Here is a 25,061-nt window from a genome sequence, read left to right on the forward strand (position 1 = left end):
ATGTAACACCCAGGAAATTTGACTCCTGATTGCAGTGGCACAATTTATAAACCCACCCCTCAAATAATCATCATTGTGCTGCTTTGTTCCTGTTTTCAGCTTCTTCATGGGTTGTTCACCAGAGGCCCTGGAGTTCACTCCAGCACTGCTGGCAGCTGCAAAATGGAGGAATCTCTCTCGGCCCCAGAACACGTGATGTCAGCATACGCGTCATGTGACCTGCTCGCTGGCGCCGCCTCCGGTGGGAGGACTCCAGAATTTGCTGAACAAAACTGGCCCGGGACAACGCACTGACATCAGGAGGAGCCAGTCCAACTTGCTGGGCTCCGGACCTGCGCACTACTTGATAAGAGACACATGCGCGGAATGGCCGACAATCTCAAACGTCCATCATGGTTGGCATTTGTAAACACTAGTCGTGAACATTGGCCATTCCTTCCGCGATCTGGATAACTACCACCCTCCTGAAACCTTCATGAGATCGACCCACAGGTCAGGACCCTGAGCTTGAAAACCGCAGGCCTATGGTATCCTTGTCTCTATTCGCCGAGGCACAGAGTTTAAGAAAAGGCAGGTTATGCAGGAACTGTATAAAACATTGGTTAGGCCTTAGCTAGAGTAATACTCACACACACACTGTATCAGAGAGTGAGTAAATCCCACACTCACACACTGTATCAGAGAGTGAGTAAATCCCACACTCACACACTGTATCAGAGTGAGTAAATCCCACACTCACACACTGTATCAGAGAGAGTAAATCCCACACACACACTGTATCAGAGAGTGAGTAAATCCCACACTCACACACTGTATCAGAGAGTGAGTAAATCCCACACTCACACACTGTATCAGAGAGTGAGTAAATCCCAAACTCACACACTGTATCACAGAGTGAGTAAATCCCACACTCACACTCTGTATCAGAGAGTGAGTAAATCCCACACTCACACTGTATCAGAGAGTGAGTAAATCCCACACTCTCACACTGTATCAGAGAGTGAGTAAATCCCACACTCACACACTGTATCAGAGAGTGAATAAATCCCACACTCACACTCTGTATCAGAGAGTGAGTAAATCCCACACTCACACACTGTATCAGAGAGTGAGTAAATCCCACACTCACACACTGTATCAGAGAGTGAATAAATCCCACACTCACACACTGTATCACAGAGTGAGTAAATCCCACACACACACTGTATCAGAGAGAGAGTAAATCCCACACTCACACTGTATCAGAGAGTGAGTAAATCCCACACTCTCACCTATTACAAGACACTCACAGTTCCTGAATGAATCCCACACTCCCGCACAGTCTCTCTGTGCTGAAGGGTCCCTCTCACCGACAGGCAGGTGACTTTTCCCGGTGGATCTTTACACATTGACAAACTGGGACTGGAGCCATTCTTTCTGAAATGTATTCCTTGTTTGTAATATGATTGCCATGATGTGGAGATGCCGGCGTTGGACTGGGGTGAGCACAGTACGAAGTCTTACAACACCAGGTTAAAGTCCAACAGGTTTGTTTCGATGTCACTAGCTTTCGGAGCGCTGCTCCTTCCTCAGGTGACTAAATCCTCACAGACTGTATCAGAGCATAAGTGTATTCCACACACACACTGTATCAGAGAGTGAGTACACCTGAGGAAGGAGCAGCGCTCCGAAAGCTAGTGTCATCAAAACAAACCTGATGGACTTTAACCTGGTGTTGTAAGACTTCGTACTGTAATATGATTGTAATCTGAGGTTTATGATTGGTGCAAAATCCTAATTCTGATTCGTCTGTTTTTATATCCAGTCAAATAAACGGAACATAACTGGTTGTCCTCATTCTCACAATGTCCAATCACAATCATTCCTTTCCCCATTCTTCATTAGCATAGATGTGAGGCTCTGTCTATTTAATCAGCGCTCGGAAGGGGTTTGCTTTATTTCTGGGTGATATTGACGATGGCTGACGAGAAGAAACCAACATCGAAACCAGCTTCCAAGAAGGGAGCCAAGAAAGTCATTAAGAAACCGGCAGTAAAGGGCGGCAAGAAGCGGCGAAGGTCGAGGAAGGAGAGTTACTCCATCTACATCTACAAAGTGATGAAGCAGGTTCACCCCGACACCGGCATCTCCTCCAAGGCCATGAGCATCATGAACTCGTTCGTCAGCGATATTTTCGAGCGCATCGCGGGTGAGGCTTCCCGCCTGGCCCATTACAACAAGCGCCACACCATCAGCTCCCGGGAGATCCAGACCGCCGTGCGCCTGCTGCTGCCCGGGGAACTGGCCAAGCACGCCGTGTCGGAAGGGACAAAGGCGGTGACCAAGTACACCAGCTCCAAGTAAAACTGTTCTCAAACTCATCAAACCCAACGGCTCTTTTAAGAGCCACTCACAACTTCTGGAAAGCAGCCAAACCATAATTTTTTTAATTACTGGTTTATTTCTATTATGAATAGCCAGACCTGTTTTAATAGCGTTTCACTAGAACAACATCCTGTGTAATGCCGAGTTATCGTCCTGTCGATCTTTGTGTCTTGTCTATAAAGTCCCATCATTTAGTTACTGCTCGGTGACTCTTTGGCCTCTGACTCGTTCATACTCGGCGCTGCAGCTGGATTTGGAGAGAATAGAAATCCAAAACCTCCTTTTGCATTTATGTTCGGGTTTACTCTCAATAATCGATCAGTTTATTTGGAGCACCCCGGTGGTGGGAAAACTCCATTTCAATACTGACACTAGCTCCAAACTGCTCACTCCACTTTTAACACTAAGGAAGCGGGAGCAGTCTACAATGGGAACAAATGTTATAGTTTGCAGATGGCTCTAAATTAGACACTGCCGACGGCTGAGAGCGTTTTAAACAGCAGCCGGATTAAACCTGTGGAGTCAGTTAACGTTTCGGATCTAAATGTCCCTTCTACAGATCTTAAACGTTTCTCTCCACAGATTCTCCCAGATATGCTGAGTTTTTCCAGCATTTTCTCATTAATTCACATTTGCAGCATCCGCATTATTTTGCTTTAATTTATTTTGGGTTTGTTCTGTTCGAAAGAAAACCTGAAATCAGAAACTGACAGATAAAGGGAAACTGGACTCGGGAAAGAGAGAAAATCCAACAATCTTATACTCAAAACTCAAATGATTTATTCACATGTTTTACGGTCCCTGTTTAATTTTATCTCTTATCTTTTCGCGCTCTTTTAAGCTTTAAAATAAATATTCGGTTGGAATCTGAACATTTGGCGCCCAAACCTTCCGCCCTCAGCACCGTGGAGTCTCCTGATTGGTGCTTCAAACAGACATCTGATTGGTCAGTTTGTGCCAGGCTCCACAATGTTGTTCAGATAACCAATCAGCAATGTGTGCACCGCCACTCCTCCTGAAGCTATAAGAGAAGTGAATGTGGGCAGGTTTCCTCATTCTGTGTGAAAGTGTTTGTGAGATTGTGACAATGTCTGGAAGAGGAAAGACCGGCGGTAAAGCTCGGGCCAAGGCCAAGTCTCGCTCCTCCCGGGCTGGACTGCAGTTCCCGGTGGGCCGTGTTCACAGGCACCTGAGAAAGGGCAACTATGCCCAGCGTGTGGGGGCCGGAGCCCCGGTCTATCTGGCTGCTGTGCTCGAGTATCTGACCGCTGAAATCCTCGAGCTGGCCGGCAACGCGGCCCGGGACAACAAGAAGACCCGCATCATCCCCAGGCACCTGCAGCTGGCCGTCCGCAACGACGAGGAGCTCAACAAGCTGCTGGGAGGGGTGACCATCGCTCAGGGCGGGGTGCTGCCTAATATCCAGGCCGTGCTGCTGCCCAAGAAAAGCAGCGCTGGCGCCGGCAAGAAGTGAAGCGACCATTCTTTATTCTAATAACCCAAAGGCTCTTTTCAGAGCCACTCACTTTATCGGAAAAAGGGTGACCTGTTCTCGATCCGCTTAGTGCCGTGTTTGTGAGAATTTCCCAGAGGCTTCCGGCTGGAATGAGCTTCCCCTGTATTGTTGGTATTTACCGGGGGACGGCAGTTTTAGCCGGCAGGCTTTCCTAAACTGACCATTTATGTGCAATGGGTGAGCGGGGTTTCAGATTTCATTCCCGCTCTCATTACAATGTTCACTATGTGCGGTTCAGGTCTGACTTGGGAGAAAGCTTTTGTGATTCAGACTTTACAGCAGGTTCATGTCGCCTTGGAATGTGAAAAGAGAGATCAATGATGAGAAATATTGGTCTATTTTAACGCTACACTGCCTCCTTACTCGTAAACCAGCTCGGTACATTATGCTGCTGCCATTCTCAGGTCAGTGCTCTCAATGTGAGGATTTGGGCGGCTCTTAAAAGAGCCTTTGTGTTTTGTTAAATTGTCAAATGGATCTCCTCAGCCGCCGAATCCATAGAGAGTGCGGCCCTGGCGTTTGAGAGCGTAAACCACATCCATGGCGGTGACGGTCTTGCGCTTGGCGTGTTCAGTGTAGGTGACGGCGTCCCTGATCACATTCTCCAGGAAAACCTTCAGCACCCCGCGAGTCTCCTCATAGATCAAACCCGAGATGCGCTTGACGCCGCCACGGCGAGCCAGGCGGCGGATTGCTGGTTTGGTGATGCCCTGGATGTTATCACGAAGCACTTTGCGGTGCCGCTTTGCTCCGCCTTTACCCAGTCCTTTGCCTCCTTTCCCTCTGCCAGACATGATGCTTGTTCAGTCAAATCGCTGCTGAATGAGAGACGAGCTGCTGCACTTTCCATTTTTATACAGCCCGCCCCGACCTGACTGAGAGAGGCGGGGAGCAGACTGAGTGACAGACAGAGCAGTGAAATGTCTTTGATCATCCAGCTCCTCCTCCTGCCTGCTCCAACCCACATTTTATATTCCAAACAGAAGTGAAAAGAGCGCGCTGAACAACACGTACAAACTGCAACATGATGGGCTGCACAGTGGTCAGCACTGCTGCCTCACAGCGCCAGGGACCCTGGTTCACTCTGACCCTGACATTCTGTGTCTGTGTGGGTTTCCTCCCACAAAGATACGCAGATTCGGTGGATTGGCCATGCTAAATTAACCCTTTGTGTCTCGGGGTGTGTGTTAGGTGGAGTTGCGAGGGAGTGGGCCTGGGTAGGTTTGCTCTTTCAGAGAGTCGCTGTGGACTCGATGGACTGAATGGCCTCCTGCACTGTAGTAATTATATGGGAAGGATCTCGGTGTTGCTGGACGTGGCGCAGGTCTGGCCCATTCCCCAGACCTGCGCGCAGCAGTCACCCGAGTCATCATCAGGTTCATCTGGAGATCACAGGGACCCATATACAAACAGAAGGGACAGCATGTACAAATCTCTGGATAATGGAGGGAGAAACATACACAAGGCCGGCCACCCCGATGTTCACCTTTGTGTGTGACTACATCAAGCTGTGCGTGTACCCCCAGTACACAAACACCAAGTGTCACTACGTACTGAGGTTCTACCTGTCCCCGGTGTTACGAACGATGTGTCTGGCCTCATTGCCGCAGGATGCTCTGGTAGTTGGACCATGTCGTAACACCTGTCCCTCATGGAGACATTTGTTCAGGAAAACACCTTTGACCACAAGGCGGTCAAGCAGTGGTCTGCACGTAATGTCCTCGTCTCCCTTATGGAAAAAGAGACGGTGGATCATGTCAGATGGTTCCCCTGAGCGGACTCTCAGAGGCATCTGGCAGATCATCTCATCACCAAAACTTTCAAACAAGCACCAAGCCCCAGCTTGGCTGGTGGTGAGCAGGACTCTCCCGGCAGATCCTTCCTGCACTCCCGAAGTCTCAACGCCATCACACGCTGCCCTCAAAGTGGCTGGGGGAGGGGGGGCGCGAAACGGTCACTCGCCTCCATGTGGAATGTGCCTTTCCAAATAAGGTCTGGAGAGTGAAAGTTCATGGATGATACCAAGGTTGGTGGGAGTGGCAGAGAGTGTTGAGGATTGTCAGAGGATACAGCAGGACATACATAGGATGGAGACTTGGGCAGAGAAATGGCAAATGGAGTTTAATCTGGACAAACGGGAGGTAATGCATTTTGGTAGGTTTAACATAGAGGGGAAATATACCGTAAATGGCAAAATTCTTAGGAATACAGAAAGTCGGAGAGATCTGGGCACGCAGGTTCACAGATCTTTGAAGGCGGCAACGGAAAGGATTTAAGGTGCACGGGGTGAAGTTTACAGAGGATGTGCGAGGCAGGTTTTTTTACACAGACAGTGGGGAGAGCATGGACCGCGGGGCGGCGGGGGGGGGGCGGGGCGGCGGGGGGGGGGCGGGCGGGCGGGCGGGCGGGGGGGGGGGCGGGCGGGCGGGCGGGGGGGGGGGGCGGGCGGGGGGGGGGGGCGGGCGGGCGGGCGGGCGGGGGGGGCGGCGGGCGGGGGGGGGGGCGGGGGGGGCGGTGAGGGAGAGCTTTTTCTGGGCGGGGGCGGGGGCGGGCGGGCGGGGGGGGCGGTGAGGGAGAGCTTTTTCTGGGCGGGGGGGCGGGCGGGGGGCGGGCGGGCGGGGGGGGGCGGGCGGGCGGGCGGGCGGGGGGGGGGCGGGCGGGCGGGCGGGGGGGGGGCGGGCGGGCGGGCGGGGGGGGGGGGGGCGGGCGGGGGGGGGGGCGGGCGGGCGGGGGGGGGGGCGGCGGGCGGGGGGGGGGGGGCGGCGGGCGGGGGGGGGGGGGGCGGCGGGCGGGGGGGGGGGGGGCGGCGGGCGGGGGGGGGCGGGGGGGGCGGTGAGGGAGAGCTTTTTCTGGGCCTGGCTTATTTGTCTGATTCTGGGTTAGGATTTGGAGAGTATTTTCTTTATTTTACTGATTATCAGTTGAAAGAATAGATTGATCTATCATTGGCCTCATCTGACCCTAACTTAAAAGAAATGTGTTTTCTTCTTCCTCGTTCAACAGATGAAAAGATGAGTTCCAAGATGATGATGATGATTCCTCAGCAACATAAATGTGCAGCCGTCTCCTTCTAACTGACTGTAAGTACAATATTAATCCAACATTGCAGAGACACACACGCAACATCAGCTCCACCGTCACAGTGCAGAAGCAGTCAGATTCGCAGAGACCTCAAGTCCCAGATGAACATGTCCAATCCAACAGTCCTCATTATCCAATTTAAGAAATGCAAGTAAATCTGGACTTCTGGAGAAAATGTAAATATTATTTACAGATACACGAGAGGGCAGGTGGGATAATTTTCCACAATTCACCCCTACTCTCTCATGGAATGTTGGATCAACTTTTGACAACAGCGTTTCATCTGTAAAGTAATCAGTATAGTATTAATTAGGCTATAGATTCAGCAATCAATGTGCAAGTATCCATTGGCACTTTTTAAAAAAACTTTCTTCGTTTAAAATATATCAGAAGCAAAGCACTTGAATAAGGCATTAACAGAAAAATGATGCATTTACATTGTTCTCCAAAGGGACACTTATCAAATTGTCAGGCCATCCTTTCATCTCACAAGTTGTGAACCTTTGGTACAAGTAAAAGGTCGGATAGTACAGCTTATTGAAAAGTGCAGAAATAATCATAAACTTCTACCGAGATACCTCCCAAAACAAAATATAAAATTCCCATCCAAATATCTCACACAATCTCAGATATAATGGTACAGTGTCATTCTCATGAAACAGACATGGAAATAGATCATTTAACATATCAATGTTATCACTAAAAGTAATAATGGAGGATGAATACTGAACAGAATGTTCACCCTTAACTCACAAAACAGATATTGACAAGTAAAGAAAACACAGTAAAATCTTGCACATCAGAGAGGTGGACAGACTGAGATTACGTGTCCTCTCGTGTATCTGTAAATAATATTACAGATAGAGATTAAACCCAGAATCCCATAACAGAGACAGACAGCTACAAATGCAAGCACAGAGACAGAGTGTTAGTGAGTCAAATTAAGTTTTCCCCTAACACTTGACCTATAACAAAGACAGACAGCTACCGTGGAATACACACTCACACATTCAGACACCAACAACTGAGCAAGAAGTAGTAAAATATGCCATATATCATAAATAGACAGTGAGGGTAAAACACACACTCGCGTTTTCTCATGCACATGCTCACTCACAAGTAACTCAGCAGGAAGCACTATATATGCAGTGAATATCACAGGGAGTCTGAGGGTGAAACACACACACACCAATAACTGAGCATTAAGCAGTAAAATATGTCATATATCGCACACAGAAACAGAGAGGTTTATACACACTCACTCACACTCTGTCTCTCATACACTCACACACATCCATGCACTGTCTCTCCCACACACTCACAAATCAATAACTGAGCAGTAATCAAGAATATATTAATTGTATATCACAGAGACTGTGAGGTTAATACACACTCACTCACACTCTCTCTTTCACACACACATTCTCCCTCTCTCACACACACACACCAGTCACTGAGCAGTAATCAATTAAATATGCAATATATACCACAGAGATACAGTGAGGGTAAAACATGCACTCACTCTCTCACTCATACTCTCAGTCACACAGCAGTAACTTTGCAGTAAGCTGTAAAATATGTGAGTGTGTGTGCTTTACCCTCACTGTCTCTCTATGATGTATAACACATTTTACAGCTTACTGCTCAGTTATTGCTGTGTGACTGAGTGAGTGTGAGTGAGAGAGTGAGTGCATGTTTTACCCTCGCTGTATCTCTGTGGTATATATTGCATATTTAATTGATTACTGCTCAGTGACTGGAGTGTGTGTGTGTGTGAGAGGGAGAGAGTGTGTGTGTGCTGTAAGCAGTAAAATATTTGTTATAAATCAGAGAGAATCAGTGAGGGTCTTTTTTTTTTAATCATTGAATTTACAGTGCAGAAGGAGGCCATTCAGCCCATCGAGTCTGTACCGGCTCTTGGAAAGAGCATCCTACTTAATCCCACACCTCCACCCTATCCCCATAACCCAGTAACCCCACCCAACACTAAGGGAAATTTTGGACACTAAGTGCAATTTATCATGGCCAATCCACCTAACCTGCACATCTTTGGATTTTGGGAGGAAACCGGAGCACCCGGAGAAAACCCATGCACATACGGGGAGGATGTGCAGACTCCGCACAGACAGTGACCCAAGCCGGAATCGAACCTGGGACCCTGGAGCTGTGAAGCAATTGTGCTTCATGAATTGGCAAGTCATGTTGCAGCTGTATAGAACCTTAGTTAGGCCACACTTGGAGTATAGTGTTCAATTCTGGTCGCCACACTACCAGAAGGATGTGGAGGCTTTAGAGAGGGTGCAGAAGAGATTTACCAGAATGTTGCCTGGTATGGAGGGCATAAGCTATGAGGAGCGATTGAATAAACTCGGTTTGTTCTCACTGGAACGAAGGAGGTTGAGGGGCGACCTGATAGAGGTATACAAAATTATGAGGGGCATAGACAGAGTGGATAGTCAGAGGCTTTTCCCCAGGGTAGAGGGGTCAATTACTAGGGGGCATAGGTTTAAGGTGAGAGGGGCAAAGTTTAGAGTAGATGTACGAGGCAAGTTTTTTACGCAGAGGGTAGTGGGTGCCTGGAACTCACTACCGGAGGAGGTAGTGGAGGCAGGGACGATAGGGACATTTAAGGGGCATCTTGACAAATATATGAATAGGATGGGAATAGAAGGATACGGACCCAGGAAGTGTAGAAGATTGTAGTTTAGTCGGGCAGTATGGTCGGCACGGGCTTGGAGGGCCGAAGGGCCTGTTCCTGTGCTGTACATTTCTTTGTTCTTAGTTCTTTGTTTGTATCCACAATGCTACCGTGCTGCCCTTTTTAAGAAACAGATAGATTTAGCACTCAGAATGAAGTATATCAAAGGAGATGGGGGGGGGAGGGGGTAAAACACTCTCTCTCATAGAAACCCTACAGTGCAGAAGGAGGCCATTCAACCCATCGAGTCTGCATTGACCTTTTGAATGAGCAGGCTACCCCAAGACCAATCTCCCACGATATTCCTTGTAACCCTACCGAGGGACAGTTTAGCCTATTGAACCAACCTAACCTGCACATCTTTGGACTGTGGGAGGAAACTGGAGCACCCGGAGGAAACCCAAACTCCGCACAGACAGGCGCCTGAGGTCAGAATCAAACCCAGCCTCTGGTGCTGTGAGGCAGCAGTGCTAACCACTGTGCCACCCTGCTGCCCATCAGCAGCACATCCACTTTTCACCCTGTTGCTCTCACACACATTCACCATCCCTCACACACTCACAGACTCACCCTCTCACACACACTCTCACACACCAGGAATTGAGCCATAAGCAGTAAAATATGTGTAATACATCACAGAGACGGTGAGGATAAAACTTACACTCAATCTCTCTCACACACACACTGGCACTCACACACACCATTAACTGAGCAGTACGCTGTAAAATATGTGTCTATATCATAGAGAGACAGTGAGGATAAAAATCTCACCCACACTCCCTCCATCTCACACACACTATCGCACTCATGCTCTCCCACACACACACACATTAATTGAGCAGTAAGCTGTAAAATATTTGTTTTATAATCACAGAAAAACACACACTCGCACACTGTCACACACACGCTAGCTCTCACACACAGATGCTCCCTCTCTCATACACACGCACAGACTCTCTTTCACACACACTCAGTCACTCTCACTCACACACATACCAGTGGTAAGCAGTTAAATATGTCTAACACATTAACACAACAATAACTGAGCAGTAAGATATGTTTTATTTCATAGAAACACTGAGCATAAAACTCACACTTTCACTCACACACTCTCACTCACCAGCAACAGTGGTACAATAATCATTAAATATCAACTCTGTCTCTCTCTCCTCTCTCTCTCACTCTCTTTCACACACACCCATTCACTCTCACACACCAGTAACTGAGCAGTAAGTATTAAAATATGTGATATATATATCATCGAGAGACATTAAGGATAAAACTCGCACACACTCTCTCTCACACGCCAGCAACTGAACAGTAAGAATAAACACACACACAGTCACTAATATACTCACACACTCTCGCTCACACACCCACACACCAGTAACTGAACAGTAAGCAGTAAAATATTCATTATATATTGCAGAGAGACATTGAGGTTAATATGACTCTATCTTCTAATAATCTTTATTGTCACAAGTAGGCTTCCATTAACACGGCAATGAAGTTCCTGTGAAAATCCCCTAGTCGCCACATTCTGGCACCTGTTTGGGTACACGGAGGGAGAATTCAGAATGTCCAAATTACCTAACAGCACGTCTTTTGGGACTATCTATCCATGAGTGTGTGTAGTAACCTCACTGTCTCTCTGTGATATATAATGAATAGTCTTGTGCTTCCTGCTCAGTTACAGGTCTGTGTGTGTGAGAGATAGTGAGTGTTGAGAGTGAGAGTGTGTCTTTACCCTCACTGACTCTTTATGCTATATAACTCATATTTACTTCTCTCACACACATTCTGTCTCTCACACACTCATACTCTATCTCATTCACACACTCACACCAGTAACTGAGCGGAAAAATATGCATTATCTATCGCGGAGAGACAGTGCCGGTAAAACACACTCTCACTCTATTTCTCTTGCAAACACTAACTCTCCCACACACTCACGCTCTCTCTCTCTAACTCTTGCTGCTTCTTTCGCAGACTCTCTCTCACACACACACATAAACACCAGTCACTGAGCAGTAAGCAGTTAAATATGCGTTTTATATCGCAGAGGGTCAGTGGGGGTAAAACACACATTCGCACATCAGTAACTGAGCAGTAAAATATGTGTTTTTTATCACCGAGACAATGAAGGTAAAACACACACACACTCACACAGACTATTTCTCCCACTCAGACACTCCCAAACACACAGTGACACATTCTCTCACACACACTCTCATATTCACATACTCTCATACTCACACACTCTCATATTCACACACTCTCACAACAGTAACTGAGCAGTGAGCAGTAAAATATGCATCATATATCACAGAGACAGTGATGGTCAAACACATTCTCACCACACGCCCCAGTAACTGAGCAGCAACAGCAAAATATGTGTTATATACCAAAGAGAGACAATGAGGGTTAAATACACATAGGCTCACTCGCTCGCTCACCCGCTCTCTCTCACGCACACCCGCTCTCTCTCACGCACACCCTCTCTCTCTCACGCACACCCTCTCTCTCTCACGCACACCCGCTCTCTCTCACGCACACCCGCTTTCTCTCACGCACACCCGCTCTCTCTCACGCACACCCGCTCTCTCTCATGCACACCCGCTCTCTCTCACGCACACCCGCTCTCTCTCACGCACACCCGCTCTCTCTCACGCACACCCGCTCTCTCTCTCATGCACACCCGCTCTCTCTCTCACGCACACCCGCTCTCTCTCTCACGCACACCCGCTCTCTCTCTCACGCACACCCGCTCTCTCTCTCATACACCCGCTCTCTCTCTCACACACCCGCTCTCTCTCACGCACACCCGCTCTCTCTCACGCACACCCGCTCTCTCTCTCTCACACCCGCTCTCTCTCTCACACACCCGCTCTCTCTCGCACACCCGCTCTCTCTCACGCACACCCGCTCTCTCTCACGCACACCCGCTCTCTCTCACGCACACCCGCTCTCTCTCACGCACACCCGCTCTCTCTCACGCACACCCGCTCTCTCTCACGCACACCCGCTCTCTCTCACACACACCCGCTCTCTCTCACGCACACCCGCTCTCCTCATGCACACCCGCTCTCTCTCTCATGCACACCCGCTCTCTCTCATGCACACCCAGTCTGAAACATATCAGTGACTGAGCAGCAGACACTAATATATGCATTATATATCACAGAAACAGTGAGGAGAAAACTGATACCCACACACACACTTCTGCTCACACTCTCTCGCTCACACACACACCGGCAACAGAATATTACAATGTGTTAGACATCACTGAGAGATCTCACACACTCTCTCACTCACACACACTCTCACACACACCAGTAAGTATCATATATCACGGAGAAACAATGAGGGCAAATCACAACTTCACACTCTCATACAGAAACTATCTCTCACACACACCAGTCACTGAGCAGTAAGCAGTTAAATATGCATTGTATGTCTCAGGGGGACAGTGAGGGTAAAACACACTCTCGCCACTCTCACATACTCACACACTCCAGCAACTGATCAGTGAGCAGCAAAGTATGTTGTATATACAACATATATGATAGACAGACAGTGAGGATAAAACACACACTCGCACACTCTCCAACACCTGTTACTGAGCAGTAAAATGTGTTATATATCACAGAGATGATGTGGAGATGCCACCGTTGGACTAGGGTGAGCACAGTAAGAAGTCTTACAACACCAGGTTAAAGTCCAAAAGGTTTGTTTCGAAGCACCACCTGTGGGACTTGAACCTGGTGTTGTTAGAACATAGAACAGCACAGCACAGAACAGGCCCTTCGGCCCTCGATGTTGTGCCAGGCTTTGCCCGAAACCAAGATCAAGCTATCCCACTGCCTGTCATTCTGGTGTGCTCCATGTGCCTATCCAATAACCGCTTGAAAGTTCCCAAATGTCCGACTCCACTATCACAGCACGCAGTCCATTCCACACTCTAACCACTCTCTGAGTAAAAAAACTACCTCGGACATCCCTCCTATATCTCCCACCCCAAACCTTATAGTTATGCCCCCTTGTAACAGCTACATTCAACCGAGGAAATAGTCTCTGAACGTCCGCTCTATCTATCCCCCTCATCATCTTTCAACCTCGATTAAGTCGCCTCTCATCCTCCTTCGCTCCTATGAGAAAAGCTCTAGATCCATCAACCTTTCCTCATAAACCTACCCTCCAATCCAGGCAGTATCCTGGTAAACCTCCTCTGCACCCTTTCCAATGCTTCCCCATCCTTCCTATAATGAGGTGACCAGAACTGCACACAATACTCTAAATGTGGTCTCATCAGGGTCCTGTACAGTTGCAGCATAACCCAACAGCTCTTAAACTCAAGCCCCCTGTGAATAAAAACTAACACACTATAGGTCTTCTTCACGGCTCTGTCCACTTGAGTGGCAACCTTCAGAGATCTGTGGACATGAACCCCAAGACCTCTCTGTTCCTTCACATTCCTCAGAACCCTGCCGTTGACCCTGTAATCCGCATTCAAATTTGTCCGACCAAAATGAATCACCTCGCACTTAGCAGGGGTTAAACTCCATCTGCCATTTTTCGGCCCAGCTCTGCATCATATCAATGTCTCTTTGCAGCCTACAACAGCCCACCACCTCATCCACTACTCCACCAATCTTGGTGTCATCAGCAAATTTACTGACCCACCCTTCAGCCCCCTCCTCCAAGTCATTTATTAAAATCACAAATAGCATAGCCCCTCTCTTCGGTGAATACTGAAGAAAAGTATTCATTCAACGCCTCTCCTATCCTGGTGCCACACAGAAATTTCCACTACTGTCCTTGACCGGCCCTAACCTCACCCTGGTCATTCTTTTATTTCTCACATAAGAGTAAAAAGCCTTGGGATTTTCCTTGATCCGACCCACCAAGGACTTCTCATGCCCCCTCCTAGCTCTCCTATGCTCTTTTTTAAGCTCATTCCTTGCTACCTTCTAACCCTCAAGCGACCCTTGTTTTCTCATCCTTACATACGCTTCCTTTTTCCTCTTGACAAGACATTCAACCTCTTTTGTGAACCATGGTCCCCTCACACGGCCATTTGCTCCCTGCCAGACAGGGACATACCTATCAAGGACACGCAGTATTTTTTCCTTGACCAAGCTCCACTTTTCATTTGTGCTTTTCCCTGACAGTTTCTGTTCCCATCTTATGCTTCCTAATTCTTGCCTAATCACATCATCTTGAACCCTCCCACAATTATTTTATTTTATTTTAAAACATTTTTATTTAAGGTTTTCATAAAATATCAATAACAAAATGAAAAAGAAACCCACCAGGGTTAAGTACAAAACACAGTCCAGAAAAACAACCCTCCATATCCCCCTCCCCCCCCCCCCCATGTACATGAATAATATTACATACATAATCAGGTATGTTCCAGAAACATATATACAGACAGATTCAAAGATGCCAGACAATCTTTACAGATCCAGAGATGGGGTAAGCCCAGGTTAAAGGGGTTTGAATTGTGTCACAATTCACTTGACACAATTCACACCTCTTTAACCTGGGGTTACCCCATCTCTCGATCTGTAAAGATTTAATGAAATGAAAAAAATGAAATGAAAATCGCTTATTGTCGCAAGTAGGCTTTAATGAAGTTATTGTGAAAAACCCCTAGTCGCCACATTCCGGCGCCTGTTCGGGGAGGCTGGTACGGGATCATCTGCTAATGCTCACATTCCAAGCATTGTCTGGCATCTTTGAATTTGTCTATATATATGTTTCTGGAACATACCTCTACATTCACCTGAGGAAGGTGCAGCGCTCCGAAAGCTAGTGACATCGAAACAAACCTGTTGGACTTTAACCTGGTGTTGTAAGACCCTCTGTGGTGAAGGGTCCCTCTCACCGACAGCCAGGTCACTTTTCCCGGTGGATCTTTACACACTGACAAACTGGGAATGGAGACATTCTTTCTGAAATGTCTTTCCTGTTTGTAGTAAGCTGGTTTCTGATTGGTGGAAAATCCTCAATCCGATTGGACTGTTGTTATATCCAATCAAATGAACAGAAATAACTGGCTGTCCTCATTCTCACAATGTCCAATCACAATCATTCCTTTCCCCATTCCTCATTAGCATAGATGTGAGGCTCTGTCTATTTAATCAGCGCTCGGAAGGGGTTTGCTTTATTTCTGGGTGAAATTGACGATGGCAGACGAGAAGAAACCAACATCGAAACCAGCTTCCAAGAAGGGAGCCAAGAAAGTCATTAAGAAACCGGAAGTAAAAGCCGGCAAGAAGCGGCGAAGGTCGAGGAAGGAGAGTTACTCCATCTACATCTACAAAGTGATGAAGCAGGTTCACCCTGACACCGGCATCTCCTCCAAGGCCATGAGCATCATGAATTCGTTCGTCAACGATATTTTCGAGCGCATCGCGGGTGAGGCTTCCCGCCTGGCCCATTACAACAAGCGCAGCACCATCAGCTCCCGGGAGATCCAGACCGCCGTGCGCCTGCTGCTGCCCGGGGAACTGGCCAAGCACGCCGTGTCGGAAGGGACAAAGGCGGTGACCAAGTACACCAGCTCCAAGTAAAACTCCACAATGGACTGAAAACCACTCCAAACACAACGGCTCTTTTAAGAGCCACCCACAATCTCTGTGAAAAAGCTGCACCCTCTTTTCCCGCATTGACTTGATGAGAAATCTCTTTGTGGAGGATCGAGATTTGTCCCGTTCCAGAATGTTGTGAATGTGGCTTCATACCCGCCCGTCACAGACAGTTTCACACAGAAGAGAATCAAACTGAATTGAGAGCGGATTTTAAACACAGTCTGGTATTTGTGACGGACAATGAGGAGAAACACAATTTCAGGAGGGAATTATTTCAATTTAATGATAACTATATTCAGAGTTTAACAACTGGTGAGTTAAACTCATAGGAAATTATTATTTTTTCTCTCGGGTGATGTGTTTCCCGCTCTCGGGACACAGTAAAGGCGGGAATGAAGAGGTTATTTTCGCGCTGATCTGTTTATTCCGCAGTTTTCCCAGGGGCCGGAATCAGCGAGATTTGAGCACACACAGGACCTGAGTCCAATGTAGCGCTTTAAGATCTGCCTCTCCCCGGCCCTCCCTATTCTCCGGACACAAAGCTGCCTGTTCCACCGGCTGGATCGAGTCGGGGATTCTCTCCACACTTCCCAGTGTAACATTCCCGGCCGCTTTCAGGAGAGGCTCAGAAATCAGCCATTTCTCTCTGTCCCTGTGAAGCCTGTGTGAAGGAGCTGATTGGTAATCTCTGTTTCTGCTTTTGCAGTGAGCTGAGATTTGCTCCGGTTTAAATTGCTGAACGGGGTCTTATTACCGCCGGTTACAGATAAGAGATTGACAAATTAAAACTGTTCCGAAAATAGCGCCCGGATTCTGGGATGGAAAAATCAATAAACAGATCACCAAGTGTGAGATTCAAATAGTTTCCTGAACATTGAGCCGTTCCGTTATTTGGGATTTTCCTGCACTGAAATTGGCGGGAGTTTGGAATTTGAAAATGTCAGCCAATCAAAACCTCCACATTCTTCTCCCTGGCCTGTGATTGGTTAATTGTTGACTGTACTTGAGTTTTAAAATATAATTTGTTTCCACAGACAAAAACCAGAATATTCTGAAGATGAATAAATGTGATGTTTCCTCCACACAAGTTACAGGGAAGAGTGTCGCCAGCTCCTTCCCACACAAATCCGTACATTGTCACTGACAGAGCAAAGAGACACAGACAGGTCATCAGCTCCACAGTCTCAGGCAGCAGAAACAGTTCCAGAGACACATTTTCAACCCATCAATCAAACAGCAGGAGAGACAGACGCTGTGTCCATGTCACCCTAACTCAGTTCCACTGACAGGAGGCCCCATAAATCCCAGTGCAAATTCTCACCCATTCTCATCATCACTGTATCAATGGAGCAGCTTAGTGAAATAATCAACATCAGAGAAAACTGACACATGGATTCCGGTTTAGAATTACACAATTAACCGTAATAATGTACTCTGAGATTCGAGTGAAATACCAGCCACACCACTCACATCAGGGGTGGCTGTACTAATCCTCAGAGTGCGTCCTCACAAATACATTAGCTGCAAACACAAATATCAGGTGCATTCTCAGATTGAGATATGCTGAAAGTGACAAAGATACAAACTCTGATTCTCGTTTAAAACTCACCTAATTTATGAAAATAAAAGATGCAATATAATTTCTCTGACTATGAACTGAGCTGTAACTTGCAAACTATTGCAAAATCCTCACTCACTCTGTTCCGGATGGAAGATACTGCAGCAATTCCAGACTGTGGTCCATTTTACATTCATGTCAAAATTCTGACTCAGAATCAGACTGAGTCTCACAGATCAAATCAATGTGTACAGCCTGAGTTAAACTTCCAGAGCAATCCAGTATCAGGTTGAAGGTTACATTATCTTTCACAATTGTGTTCTGATATTAAATGCTGGTCCAAAACTATCACACATTGTTTGCTTCAAACCTCCCACAGCAATGGTTTCTTTCTGTGCTGGAAATTTACGTGGAATGAATGCAAACTTAAAAACTGTCCCAGAGATTGAAAGGTCACATCCTGAACCGCATCCTCCCACTGAGTCACAGAGCCTGACAGGTACAGGATAATCCTCAAACACATGTTCAGACTAAGATCCATCATGACACTGAGTCTTGGAGCATGACAGATTCAGGATTATTCTCAAACGGTTGTTCAGAGTAAGATGCTGAAAGACACTGTACTCACTCATAAATAGCAATCACAAAAAGCAATCAGACTCAACAATTGTACCTCTGAGAGATTTAGAAATGGTTAAAAGACTCTCAGAGAGGAAACAATAATGACACACAATCACACGTATACACACAGTGTACAGGCCCACACACATTATACACAGAGTTGCACACACACAGATACACAAACATACACACACAGGTATATACACGTGTACACACACAGTACACAGAGTCACACGCATTATTCACACACAGTTGTACACACCCGCAAACACAGGTATACAGACACAGGCACATAAACATTCACACATATTCTCAGATACACACACATATATAGAAACACGCATGTACAGACAGAGATATACACAGAGACAGATACATTACATCAGAGAAATAAAATTAATCCAGCTACAGTGAAGTAACAGAGATATAGTTCCAATACAGGATGGTGAGTGGCTGGAGTAGAGCCTCCAGGTCGCGGTGTCGCTATGTGTCGGCCGCCCTTGTAGTATATATAAATGATTTGGAGGAACATGTAACTGGTCTGATTAGTAAGTTTGCAGACGACACAAAGGTTGGTGGAATTGCGGATAGCGATGAGGACTGTCAGAGGATACAGCAGGGTTTAGATTGTTTGGAGACTTGGGCGGAGTGATGGCAGATGGAGTTTAATCCGGACAAATGTGAGGTAATGCATTTTGGAAGGTCTAATGCAGGTAGGGAATATACAGTGAATGGTAGAACACTCAAGTGTATTGAAAGTCAAAGAGATCTAGGAGTACAGGTCCACAGGTCATTGAAAGGGCCACCACAGATGGAGAAGGTAGTCAAGAAGGCATACGGCATGTTTGCCTTCATTGGCCGGGGCTTTGAGTATAAGAATTGGCAAGTCATGTTGCAGCTGTATTGAACCTTAGTTAGGCCACACTTGGAGTATAGTGTTCAATTCTGGTCGCCACACTACCAGAAGGATGTGGAGGCTTTAGAGAGGGTGCAGAAGAGATTTACCAGAATGTTGCCTGGTATGGAGGGCATTAGCTATGAGGAGCGGTTGAATAAACTCGGTTTGTTCTCACTGGAACGAAGGAGGTTGAGGGGAGACCTGATAGAGGTCTACAAAATTATGAGGGGCATAGACAGAGTGGATAGTCAGAGGCTTTTCCCCAGGGTCGAGTGGTCAATTACTAGGGAGCATAGGTTTATGGTGAGAGGGGCAAGGTTTAGAGTAGATGTACGAGGCAAGTGGGTGCCTGGAACTCGCTACCAGTGGAGGTGGTGGAAGCAGGGATGATAGTGACATTTAAGGACATCTTGACAAATACATGAATAGGATGGGAATGGAGGGATCCGGACAGTGTAGAAGATTGTAGTTTAGTCGGGCAGCATGGTCGGCACGGGCTTGGAGGGCCGAAGGGCCTGTTCCTGTGCTGTACATTTCTTTGTTCTTTGTTCACTCTAGATGGTGGTGGATGTGGGTTTGGAAGGTGTTGCCAAAGGAGCCTTGGTGACTTCCTGCAGTGAATCCTGTAGCTGGTATACACGCTGCCACTCTGCATCAGTGGTGGAGCGAGTGAGTGTTTATGGATGGGGTGCCGATCAAGCAGGATGCCTTGTCCTAGATGGTGTCAAACCTATTCAGTGTTGTTGAAATTGCAACTATTAAAGGAAATGGAAATTATTCCAATACATTCCTGATTTATGCTGTGTCGACAGGGTTTGGGGAGTCAGGGAGTGAGTGCCTCGCCACAGGAGTCCGAGTCTTTGGCTTGCCTTCTAGCCACAGTATTTAGATGAACAGTTCAGTTTCTGCCCAATGACAATCAGTCAGATGTTGGCAGTGGGGTTTCAGTGATGGGAATTCCGGTGAATGTCAAGGGGCGATGGTTAGATTCTCACTTATTAGAGATGGTCTTTGCTTGGAACGCTTCAGCCCAAGCCTGGATATTGTCCAGGATTGCTGCCTTTGGACATGGACTGTTTCATTAACAGAGGAGTTGTGAATGGTGCTGAACATTCTGCAATCATGGAAAGCCTGTGTGTGTTTGCAGCATTTACAGCGTGTGTCCCTGTGTGAGTAAATGCCATTTCAGACATTGGTTGCACAAATTAAGTGTTTGCTGGAACTCCCTTCCAGCCGAGTAAAAACCCGTTTCCTGGAAAGAAATGTCAGATATACTTGTGGCGAGAAGCTAAATGTTTCTTTTTACTGTAACGGAAAGTATTAAAAAACAACTAGCAGAGAAAGGTTTCGATCCATCGATCTTTGGGTTATGGGCCCAGCACGCTTCCGCTGCGCCACTCTGCTCAAATGGTTATTACTGCGTTGAAGCGACACAATTCCTCACTTCGGCAGTGTTGTTCATCAGGACCACTTGTGCTCGACAGCGCACCCTGGCGGCACAATTCCACTGTGTAACTCACCAACAATTGAACACACACACACACGCAGCAGCTGGACACTGTCACCTTACACAAGATAACACACAAGCTTCGACTGACTGATCATATATAGAAAGTGTTCCCATTAAGTTCCAGTGTTCTCTGTCTTCAGGTGACGCCCCGGAGGACTGGAGAATAGCCAATGTTGTTCCTTTGTTTAAGAATGGGAGCAAGGATAATGCAGATACCTACGCGCCGGTGAGCCTTACGTCAGTGTTAGGGAAATTACGAGAGAGAATTCTTCGAGACAGGATCTACTCCCATTTGGAAGCAAATGGACGTATTAGAGAGAGGCAGCATGGTTTTGTGAAGGGGAGGTCATGTCGCACTAACTTGATAGAGTTTTTGGAAGATGATTGATGCAGGGAGGGCAGTGGATGTTGTCTATATGGACTTCAGTAAAGCATTTGACAAGGTCCCTCATGGCAGACTGGTACAAAAGGTGAAGTCACATGGGATCAGGGGTGAGCTGGCAAGATGGATACAGACCTGGCTAGGTCATAGAAGGCAGAGAGTAGCAATGGAAGGATGCTTTTCTAATTGGAGCGCTGTGACTAGTGGTGTTCCGCAGGGTTCAGTGCTGGGACCTTTGCTGTTCGTCGCATATATAAATGATTTGGAGGAAAATGTAACGGGTCTGATTAGTAAGTTTGCAGACGACAAAAAGGTTGGTGGAATTGCGGATAGCGATGAGGACTGTCAGAGGATACAGCAGGATTTAGATCGTTTTGAGACTTGGGTGGAGAGATGGCAGATGGAGTTTAATCCACAGGTCATTGAAAGGGGCAACACAGGTAGAGAAGGTAGTCAAGAAGGCATACGGCATGCTTGCCTTCATTGGCCGGGGCATTGACTATAAGAATTGGCAAGTCATGCTGCAGCTGTATAGGACCTTAGTTAGGCCACACTTGGAGTATAGTGTTCAATTCTGGTCGCCACACTATCAGAAGGATGCGGAGGCTTTAGAGAGGGTGCAGAGGAAGAAATTTGCCAGGATGTTGCCTGGTATGGAGGGCATTAGCTATGAGGAGCAGTTAAATAAATTTGGTTTGTTCTCACTGGAACGACGGAGGTTGAGGGGTGACCTGAAAGAGGTCTACAAAATTATGAGTGGCATAGACAGAGTGGATAGTCAGAGGCTTTTTCCTAGGGTAGAGGGGTCAATTACTGGGGGGCATAGGTTTAAGGTGTGAGGGGCAAGGTTTACAGGAGATGTACGAGGCAGGTTTTTTACACAGAGGGTAGTGGGTGCCTGGAACTCGCTGCCAGATGAGGTGGTGGAAGCAGGGGCGATAGTGACATTTAAGGGCATCTTGACAAATACATGAATAGGAATGGAATATAGGGATACGGACCCAGGAAGACTAGAAGATTTTAACTCAGATGGACAGCATGGTCGGCACAGGCTTGGAGGGCCGAAGGGCCTGTTCCCCTGCTGTACTTTTCTTTGTGTTTGTTCTTTGTTCTAAAATCTCCCCTCTTTCCTCTTGTGTAACTGTGTTATCTGCATCTTCACTCTGTTATTGAAAGGTCTTCCCTGATGTTAATTAAACTGCTTTCCGATATTTAAGTATATTCTCTCCCGCTGAACTGTGATTTCTACTGTGGAACCGAGATCTCTACTGTGTAACTGCTCTCTGCTGTGGAATATGATCTCTGCTGTGAACTGTGCTCTGCTGGGGAACGGCGACCTCTCCTGTGGAAATGTGCTCTCTGCTGTGGGACTGTGTTCTCTGCCGTGAACTGTGCGCTCTGCTGAGAAACTGCGATCTCTCCAGTGGAAATGTACTCTCTGCTGTGAAACTGTGCTCTCTGCTGTGGAAACGTGGACCAGATGTGATGCAGCTGAGGATGCTGAGTGATGTAACGTGGACATGGTGAAGTTACTGGCCAGAAACTTCCGAATTCTATTTTTGTTTTGAATGGACAGCTACAATCCACGTGTTTATTCTAGGACACAACAATGAATAAAAATGAATCAGTGCTGAGCAGATTCTAACATCCCACGCCTCCAGTTTGTTCTTATTGAGAACCCCGTCCTCGATGGAAGCTTTTGCTCTCCGGATCACACCACCGCCTCCTGGGAATACAGCAGCGATACCTCCAAGATCTGATCTGTAACAGAATCACAGAACAATAGTGTCCCCTTGTGACTGAGGGGAACAGGTGCTCCCTATCCGCCCTGTCTATATCTAACATAATCTTGTACACCTCGATGAGATCACCCCTCAATCATCTCTGTTCCCGCGAGAGAGAGAAAACAAGCCTATCCACCTCTCTTCATATCCTAAATGCTCCATCCCAAACAACATCCTGCTGAATCACCTCTGCACCCCATCCAGTGCAGTCACATATTTCCTAGAATGTGGTGACCAGAATTGCACACGGTACTCCAGCTGTGACCTCCCCAACATTCTATACAACTCCACCATGACCTCTCTGCTTTTGTAATCCATGCCCCGAATGATAAAGACAAGTATCTCAAATGTCTTTTCCACCACCCTATTAACCTGCCCTTCTGCCTTCAGAGATCTCTGGACAAACACTCCAAGGTCCGTTTGTTCCTCAGGACTTCCCAGTGTCAGGCCATTCACATTAATCCAATAATAATAATATAATATTCTTTATTGTCACAAATAAGCTTATATTAACACTACAATGAAGTTACTGTGAAAACCCCCCTACCAAATGGATCACATCTAATTTTTCAGTGTTAAATTCCATCAGCCACTTTTCTGCCCATTTGACCATCCCGTCTGTATCTTCCTGTAACTCAAGACACTCAACCGCACTGTGGGCTTGAAACTCAGTGAAAGGATTACACCCTCCTCTCGGAATCTGATCACCACCTCAATCCCAACATTCAGCTTGGGTGGGCAGACAAGACAACGTCCTTCCCGCAGCTCCCCAGCACAGACTGGATAATATCCCAAACTCGTATCCTGCTATTGTCACATTGCTCCACCACCTTGGTCTCTTCACAAAACGCCAGGAATCTGAGACCAATTCTTCAGACCTTTGATTCTCTCTTCAAACAACATCTTGTCCCTGATTAAGTCCATCCTGGGAAGAGGGGCTCCGTATTCCGAGTTCCTCTGCGTACATCCGGTTGCTGTTGATGGACCAAAAGAGGTCTCAAGCCTGAAAGAAAGCCTCTCTCACAGCCCTGTGAGCATGTCTCCATTAGATGGTGCAGTCAGCACCTGCAGAGTAGATAACAATGGAGAGAAGTGTGAGCAATTTCTGCGTCACAATTCTGTGGAAATAGAGCATTCAAAACATAATATTACTGAAAATACTGAACTGATCCTCTGGGAGTAGGACTCAAGTCAAAGGGAAAAATCCAGTGGATTTCTAGTGGAAAGATTTAACAACTGGATGATGGCAGCTGAAATCAGTCCTTGCGTTACAATCTCTGCAGATATTCTACTGAATTGAAACCTGCAAAAGGCATATTTTCCGACTAGAAATGCAACACATTTCCCCCTGTTGTGGAGGAAGTTCTCAATCGCACAGGTGGTCAAACGGAATAAGGCTGGGCTGGGATTTGAGTCCAGATTTTTCTTCAGTGAACAGACACTTTACCGGACGAAGTTACAGAGTCTGAGGATGTTCAGCTAATCACAAGGGAATGCTGGAAATACTGTACGGATCTGTAGTATCTGTGAAAAGAGAAATAGTTACCATTTCAGATCCTGACCTTTCATTGGAACGACCTGTTCCTCTCTCCACAGAAGCTGCCGGATCAGCTGAATATTTGCAGCATTTTCTGTCTTTGTTTCAGATTTGCAGCATCCGCAGTATTTTGGTTTTGGGTCAAAGGACATTGAATTGCCTTTCCTGCTCTGAGGGTTATTGCAGGTCTCTCTGGCTGTGATTGTCGCTGATTCGGCCAAACATTAACAGTCTAATATTAATTGACCGTGAGAATGGGCGGTGAGGGGATTCTGGAACCGCTGCAAGTCCATATGGTGTATGTACACACACAGTGCTGTTAGGGATGGGTTCCAGGTTTGGATGGTGCCTCGCGGAGGAAAAGTCAATTTCAGGAGTGCGATTCGAGCCCTGACCTCCAGAGGAGACTGCGACCTGCGCTCGGCCATCCTGACGTATTCGAAAGGTTAGGTGCGTTTGGGCCGAAATCGGGTGCTCTTTCCGAGGGTCGGTGCCGACTCGATGGGCCGAATGGCG

General features: G+C 47.1%; 1 protein-coding gene and 1 long non-coding RNA gene across 5 annotated transcripts in view; both read left to right on the plus strand.

Annotated features, from left to right (window-relative positions):
- LOC140400022 (histone H2B-like) overlaps nt 1-2,564 on the plus strand; it is a 66,871-nt gene extending 64,307 nt beyond the window's left edge. For 3 of the 4 annotated variants that reach the window (XM_072489512.1, XM_072489511.1, XM_072489513.1), the window contains one exon: nt 1,885-2,564. In XM_072489512.1, coding sequence (XP_072345613.1) covers nt 1,957-2,343 — 387 coding nt within the window. In that variant the 5' untranslated portion in view covers nt 1,885-1,956 and the 3' untranslated portion in view covers nt 2,344-2,564. Of the gene's footprint in view, nt 1-99; nt 219-1,884 lie in introns of those variants that run through there. The other variant, XR_011937979.1, reaches the window with a different exon arrangement.
- A 4,334-nt stretch (nt 2,565-6,898) lies between these two features.
- Nucleotides 6,899-22,876, plus strand: LOC140400121 (uncharacterized). The gene is made up of 2 exons (XR_011938055.1): nt 6,899-6,960; nt 22,401-22,876. It is a non-coding gene; the product is annotated as an uncharacterized lncRNA (long non-coding RNA).
- Nucleotides 22,877-25,061: the final 2,185 nt, after the last annotated feature.

Source organism: Scyliorhinus torazame, chromosome 24 (genome assembly GCF_047496885.1).
Source record: "Scyliorhinus torazame isolate Kashiwa2021f chromosome 24, sScyTor2.1, whole genome shotgun sequence".
Taxonomy (NCBI): Eukaryota; Metazoa; Chordata; class Chondrichthyes; order Carcharhiniformes; family Scyliorhinidae; genus Scyliorhinus; species Scyliorhinus torazame.